The 6,574-nt window shown below is 54.2% G+C and overlaps 2 protein-coding genes across 2 annotated transcripts; both read left to right on the top strand.

The window, feature by feature from the left end:
- Positions 1–574: 574 nt before the first annotated feature.
- Positions 575–4,078, top strand: CAOG_08410 (hypothetical protein). The gene is made up of 3 exons (XM_011271679.1): positions 575–1,536; positions 1,888–2,301; positions 2,408–4,078. The coding sequence occupies exons 1-3, from the start codon at positions 652–654 to the stop codon at positions 3,986–3,988; spliced, it is 2,880 nt and encodes a 959-aa protein (XP_011269981.1). The 5' UTR covers positions 575–651; the 3' UTR covers positions 3,989–4,078.
- CAOG_08409 (hypothetical protein) lies at positions 4,007–6,555 on the top strand. Its single transcript, XM_011271678.1, has 5 exons — positions 4,007–4,272; positions 5,254–5,713; positions 5,831–5,988; positions 6,082–6,164; positions 6,282–6,555. The coding sequence occupies exons 1-5, from the start codon at positions 4,170–4,172 to the stop codon at positions 6,372–6,374; spliced, it is 897 nt and encodes a 298-aa protein (XP_011269980.1). The 5' UTR covers positions 4,007–4,169; the 3' UTR covers positions 6,375–6,555.
- The last annotated feature ends 19 nt before the right edge of the window (positions 6,556–6,574 follow it).

The raw sequence follows: 6,574 nt of genomic DNA, 5'->3' as shown, positions 1-6,574 counted from the left end.
GCACGGGCAGCGGTCTTTTTGGTGAAGTTTGACGCAGCCATACCGGGGGCTGTCTGGGAGCCACGCGGGACGTGGACTGACTGCGTGTGCGAGTCATGCGCACAAAAAGACTGAACCCAAACCAAAATTTGGGCGGGAAAAGTGAATTTTTTGAGTTTCCTTATATTTTTTATTTTGCTCGCTGCTGCTCTGATATGACTCACAACCCCCGCTCCCGGTGTTCATCAGACGTTCGGTACACCGTACCATGAATGAACATTCCGCGGGCGAGACGGAAAGCAACACAGGTCCCAGGGAGGGCGAAAAAGTGAAAAAAAGAGGGGGGGTCGAAATTTAATGATCGGGATAGTACCAAGTCGCCAAAACAACCCAACCTGTGTCAAAATCAATGCCGCATCGACCGGGCGGCGCTAGAACAGCGACGTGCGCCTTTCGGTTTAAGGGTGGCGAGAAGGAGCCAGACCGACACGAGGAGGAGTGGTGGACTTGTCGTACACTGAGAAGTAGGCGCGGAGGACGGGATTGAGGAAATGAAGAAAAGAATGAGAACAAAATCAATGCTTTCTGTGGTGAACTTTTCGCTCTCTCTTCAATCTCTGTGTCTTTTATCTTCGTCTTTATTCTTCGTCTTTCATTCGCTAGGAGAAAACGATGACTGCTGTCGCGCCGCGCAGCAAGGTAACGCGGCAGAGTCTGCCTCCGCCTGCACGACAGGGATTTCTGCTGTCGTTGCAGGCGGGCTTCCTGTCGAAATCGTGGAAGCGGTTCTGGATGTCGCTGTGCGGCAGCCACTTGTACTACTTTGAGAGCAAGGAGCACGGCACTCCGGCCAAGCTCATGTTGGACGTGAGCTCGGCGATGGTTGAGATTGTCGACGACATTGACACTCTGGCCAAGCTCGGCATGACTCAGGCCACGCTGTTCAAGCTGTGCTTCCCTCCGGTCAAGGGAGGCGACACACACATGCGCGAGGTCTACTTTGCGGCCGCCGACGAGAGCGACATGGAGCAGTGGGTGCAGGGCATTCTGCTCGAGCTCTCACGGCAGTCGACGCTCGCACCTCCACCTGCTGCCAGCACCAACCACGCCAATGCCAACAACAGCAAAGACAAGGACAAGGACAAGGACAAGAAGAAGAACAACGGGAAGCCGAACGCACAGCTACCGCCATTGGCAGCAGTTGCACCGAACGTGAACAGCGACGGCGACGAAGCACCCACTCCCCCACCACGGACTGCGGCAAGCCAGCCTGCTGCTGCTGCTGCTGCGTCGTCCGCTGCAATCGCCGTGCCGGTCAACCGAGCTGTGGCGGCGGTTGCCAGCGATGCGGCAGGCAGCCCAACCGCGCTGCAGCACCAGGGCTCGGTTGACGAGCAAGCCAGCGAGTTTTACTTTTCCCTGTTTGATGCCGAGCGCATGCGCCGCGAGAATCGCAAGGAGAAGGATCGCCACGAGCGACGTAAGAAGCGACGCCATGCCGAGGTCCAGCTAGCACGCGCCGAGGCCTCGTCCACCCGCGCCGATGACAAGAGCAATGTAAGCCCGAGTTGTTAGGGATGCGGTGATTTTTTTTTTTTTTTTTTTCGGTTTTGGTTTTTTTGGTTTTTTTCCCCTTTGTTTTCTGTTCCGTCATCGTCGCACTCCGTTTCTTTGGGGTTTGAAAAAATTCCCGAGCATCCGAATGTGCCGAAAACACATCAAAAAACCTGCTTGCTTTCTTGGCTTGCACGAACGAGAGCGAGAAAAGGATCGAACGATTCCAAATCAAACACTTCACTTTGACGAGTCGATCACGCGAATTTGGATTGAATTGTTGGATGGTGGTTGTCTCACTGGTTTTTTTTGTTTGGGTTCTGTTTGGCTCCTCTAAAACTGCTCCTGCAACAGCAAATCGAGCTGACCATCGACGAGCGAGACGCCTTGAAAGAGGAGGTCGAGCTGGAGCGATTCATGCTCGAGGAACAAGCACTGCGGCATTTTGCCAAGTTGGTCGAGGAGCACGCCGCCCGCCTCGCTGCCGAAGCTGTGTTCGGCGCAGAGGTCGTAGCTACCGAGGAAAACATGCTAGAAATGGAGGCGCTTGTCGAAATGGCCAATGCCAAGGAGCAACAGGCGCGCGAACAGCGCGTTGCGTTCGAAACACAGGCAGAGGAAGCGACTGCGCAGCAGGATCTGAAGAGCGCTCGTCGCTTTGTCAAGGCTGCCTATCACAAAGCCGCCATTGAGCGAATGGCCCGTGCCAAATCACGGCAGGCGACAGCCGAAAAGGAAAAGCTCGTGCAGTCGCTCGAAGAGTTGAAGGTGCGAAATCGGAGTCTGCAGATGCATGTCGACACTTTGTGCCGTTCTTTTGACTCACGCTGGGCCTTTTTCGTTGGTGCGGGGCGATACCTTGTTGCAACTACAGACTCAGGGCGTTGTTCAAGGCATGTTTGGTGGTGCATCAGCAGTCGCAGCAGCAAGCGCGCCAGCGACATCCAAGGCATCGGTGGCCTCGACCGCCACCGAAGCGCCCAGGCCTGCCGTTGTTCGGACGCGACCAAAAGCAGCGTCGGCGCCAAACACCAGCGCCGCTTCGACCGCTGGAGCTCCGTCGCTCGGATTCAAGATTGACTTGGAGCAGCCCGTCGCGTCTCGCAAGGTGAAGCAACCCGTCCGTCGCTCGTTCAACGCCAGCGATGGTGATGTAGAGTCCTCTTCCGACGAAGATGAGGACAATGGTGTCGCCAACATTCGCTTTTCGATTAGCACAACCAAGCCCCGGTCGGATTCAAACCCCAACCCTGCACCTGCTGCCGCCCCAGCAGCTCCTGCCAACACTGCAACGCTGCCTACAGTCGAGCCAATTCCTCAGCCTGCTGTTTCGGCTGGAGCAGGTCTGGACAAGTTTGATGCATTCGATGCGTTCGCTGCACCTTCTGCTGCTGGGCATGCTGCTGTCGACCCGTTCGCCTCTGCTTTCGACAACGCACCCGTCGCTGCTTCCACGAACGCCCAAGATCCATTTGATTCAGCCTTCAGTGGCGCACCGCTAAACACCGCTTCTGCCGCGACTGCGCAGGATCCTTTCGATACCAAGTTTGACGAGGCCGTTTCCGACAACCAAGATCCGTTCGAGTCGTCGTTCAAGGTGGCGGATGCGTCTTCCACTGAAACTGCAGATCCGTTTGCCCAGGCGTCGACGGGTGCCACCTCCACCAACAAGGGTCTGCCTTCTCCTTCCAGTTCCAACCCGTTCGAAGTCGACGATCCATTCGATGCCGCCTTCGATGGCGCCGGCGATACCTCCATTCTTTCCGAAGGCGACCTGTCTGCCGCTGACATTTCTTCGGCCACCTCGTCTTTCCGATCTGACAGTGGCAAGAAGCCCGAGCCGTCGGCCGAGCCCGAGTCAACTGAAGCTCCTCACCCCGACGTTGCTGAGGATGCCGAGCCCGACGCAACTACAGCTGCCCATGGTATCGAGTCGGACAATGCACCAGCTGAAGACGAGGAATCCACGCGCCCGTCGCTCATCACCAGCGTGATGCACTCGGAAGAGATTGAGGCGAACGCATCGTCGGAGCCCACGAATAGACACGAAGAGGACAGCGCTGATAGTTTTGCGACGCCATCTGAATCGCTTGTGCCGTCGGTTGAAGAGAGCACTGCACAAGTCGAGCAACCTGCCTCGACTCCGTCTGCCGATGCGCCGGCAGCTGTTGTTGCCGCTCCTGTGGCCATCCCGCTGGAAGCTCCAGGACCCATTATTGCTTTTGATCGCAACAAGCAGCCGTCTCCGAGCATTCTTCGCGTGCCATCGGACGGCGCGGATAAAAAGGACCGGCATCCCGCTCGTCCAGCCAACATTCGGTTTGATCTCCCTCCATACAACTCTGAGGATGAATGGTCCGACGAAGAGGATTCTGACGAAGACGAAGACGAAGACGACGACGACGACGACGACGATGAAGATGATGAAGAAGAGGAGGAGGAGGAAGATGAGTAAATGGAGTAGCGTGTTTTTGTTTTTTTTTCCCCCTCCCCGATGTTGCGTTGTTCGTCTGTTGTCAATTATCCTTGTTGTTCTGCTCTCCACGCTCATCGAGGTGCAGTAGAGCGCGTTTCTTCACTTGCATTGGTTGTCTGACCTGTCTCAGTCATCCATTTTGGTTTTCTCTTGAGCGACAATGAGTTTTGGCGATAGTTTGGGCTCTGGGCGGCAGTTTGGCAGCGCAAGCGGATCGTTCGGCGGTCCTTCCGGCAGCTCAGGTGCGATGACGATGCGTTCCAGTAAGCGTTTCGCACGCTATACTAGCATTTACACGCCGCACGCGCCCGCGCCCACTGGAGGAGGGAGAAAGGGAGCACAAGCAAACAAAACGAGGACTCACATAAAAAAAAAAAAAAAAAAAAAAAGCACGGCGTTTTGTCTGACTCGAAGCTCGCTTCGCTGATGCAGACAGAGAGTCAGCAGTGCGTGTTTGTGCCGTTGTATGGGATTGCAGCCACACCGTCCCTCGGGGGAGGGGGAGTGCCTTGGCTCCCCAACACGACGACAAAGAAGAGCTTGAAAGCAAGACGAGGAAAACGAAAAAAAAAAAGCAGAAAAAAAAAAAGCATAACGACAACCTTCGGCTGTACGGCGGTTGAAAGGAAAAGGCAGGAGGGAGGCGAACACCCGCTTGCCTCACACTGCTCGCAAGAGTAGGGTGCTGCAGTGGCTGTCCTCCTCCTTCCCCACTTCTGACGACTGCCTGGGACAGTTGCTACCAACCAAACGCCTGGCTTTTCGTTTCCCTCTTTTTTTTTTTTTTTTTTTTTTTTTTTAAAAAAAAATTGGCTTTTTGAGTCTTCCTCTTCTATTGTGCCAGTCCAGCACCCCCACTCCCCCGATATGGTTCTGTGCTCTAAGAGCCGCCCTCGTGCTTGCTTGACGCGCTCGCTCGGGTGTAGCCCTTGACTCGACCGACGACGAGGCGCTCGTAATCTCGCGTCACCCTCGCTTTTATTATTTTTTTAAAAAGTTCCGACCCACATGATGATTTGTGACTATGGGATGGTTTATGTCAGTGCAATTGCAATGGAAACAAGTTTCAATAAGCAATGCAAAAACCAGCATGGCGATCAAATGCTGGATCAAACGAGAGAAGCACACTCAACAGACAAAAGCCCATTCTTTCCCTCCCCATTCAGCGTTCAGCATTCAGCTTGACCTCCACTCACTGACCTCCTCGTCAACCTGCCCCGTTTTTTTCTTTGGGTCTCCTACAGTGCCGCGCGGTGCAGACGGCGATTCCAACTATGTCGCCCTCAACGAGCGAGTGAGCAGCAACATTACCCAAATCACCCAGAACGTCATTTCCCTCCAACGGATGGTCGGCCTGCTGGGAACGGCCAAGGACACCCCCGAGGTCCGAGAGCGCATGCACACCGTCCAGAATGCCACACGACGCCTTGCGCGCGAGGCAGGCCAGAGCATTCGCCAGCTTGGTCTGATTGACGGCGGCTCGGCCAACGAGGCACGCAGCCGCAAGCAGCAGCAGCAAAAGCTGTCCTCCCACTTGCAGACGGCCCTGCGCTCGTTTGCCGACGTCGAGAAGCTCGCTGCCTCCAAGGAGAAGGCCGATGTCGCCAAGCACCGCGCACACTCTATTGTGCCCGACTCGCACAGCGGCCACCCTGGGTTTGACGAGGATATGAGCGAAGACACTCGACTTTTGAATGATCGGCAGTAAGTGGCAGTTGTGTGTGTGTGGTGTGATTTTTGATTGAGGCGCTGTCCAATGTCTACGAATGCTCATTGCTCTCTCCCCCCCTTTTTTTGTCGTGTTGCTTGTTTTTCTTGCAGAAACCAGATTTCGGCACTGGATAATGAGGTCGAATACAACGAGCACCAGATTGAAGAGCGCGAGCGCGGCATCAAGGAAATTGAGTCCACCATTATCGAAGTCAACGAAATCTTCAAGGATCTTGGTGCCATGATCAACGACCAAGGCCAAATGCTTGGTATGGGGTTGCTTGTTGTTACACGGAATCAAAGGCTTGGTGCCGACTCAATTTTTTTCCCCTTCGTTTGTTGTTGTATGACCTTGATTCCAGATTCTATTGAAGGCAACATTGATCAGGTGCATTCCCATGTCGAGCAAGGCCGCGAGCAACTCGAGAGCGCTGCCACGTACCAGGTGTGTCTTCTTTTTTTGTTTGGTTCTCGGCTTCATTTTTTTTGTTTGCGTTACGAGATAATCCCTCATTTCTAACCTTTGATTCGACTGCTGTGTTCATCCTCTTTTGGCGAGCAGAAAAAGGCGCGAAGCAAGATGATTTGTCTGCTTGTGATTGTTTTGATCGTTGCCGGTATTCTCACCGCTGTATTGGTAACCCAACTCAAGTGAGCGTCGCCTTGGAGCTCGTTACGATTGATTGCTTTGATGACACGACTGCCCCCCTGCTTTGCCACGTTCCGGCTGTTGCTGAGATGCGATTGGTGGTTTTTTGCATATTTTTTCCCTCTTCTCTTGGTTTCTATGTGTGTGTTCCTGTGATGCTGGTTTTAATACAAGATTGTAACTGTTTATTGTTGGACGTGTTTGGC

The sequence above is a fragment of the Capsaspora owczarzaki genome, assembly GCF_000151315.2.
Source record: "Capsaspora owczarzaki ATCC 30864 unplaced genomic scaffold supercont2.1, whole genome shotgun sequence".
Lineage (NCBI taxonomy): Eukaryota > Filasterea > Ministeriida > Capsasporidae > Capsaspora > Capsaspora owczarzaki.
The sequence above is the reverse complement of the archived record's forward strand: the minus strand, read 5'-3'. Positions and strand labels throughout refer to the sequence as shown.

What these genes read in the sequence shown, in the direction of transcription:
- CAOG_08410 (XM_011271679.1), top strand. Translation starts at nt 652, where the DNA reads ATGACTGCTGTCGCGCCGCGCAGCAAGGTAACGCGGCAGAGTCTGCCT. An exon ending in GCGCCGATGACAAGAGCAAT is followed by an intron (nt 1,537 to 1,887) that starts GTAAGCCCGAGT and finishes CTCCTGCAACAG; the next exon opens with CAAATCGAGCTGACCATCGA. An exon ending in AGTCGCTCGAAGAGTTGAAG is followed by an intron (nt 2,302 to 2,407) that starts GTGCGAAATCGG and finishes TTGCAACTACAG; the next exon opens with ACTCAGGGCGTTGTTCAAGG.
- CAOG_08409 (XM_011271678.1), top strand. Translation starts at nt 4,170, where the DNA reads ATGAGTTTTGGCGATAGTTTGGGCTCTGGGCGGCAGTTTGGCAGCGCA. An exon ending in TGCGATGACGATGCGTTCCA is followed by an intron (nt 4,273 to 5,253) that starts GTAAGCGTTTCG and finishes GGTCTCCTACAG; the next exon opens with TGCCGCGCGGTGCAGACGGC. An exon ending in CGACCAAGGCCAAATGCTTG is followed by an intron (nt 5,989 to 6,081) that starts GTATGGGGTTGC and finishes CCTTGATTCCAG; the next exon opens with ATTCTATTGAAGGCAACATT.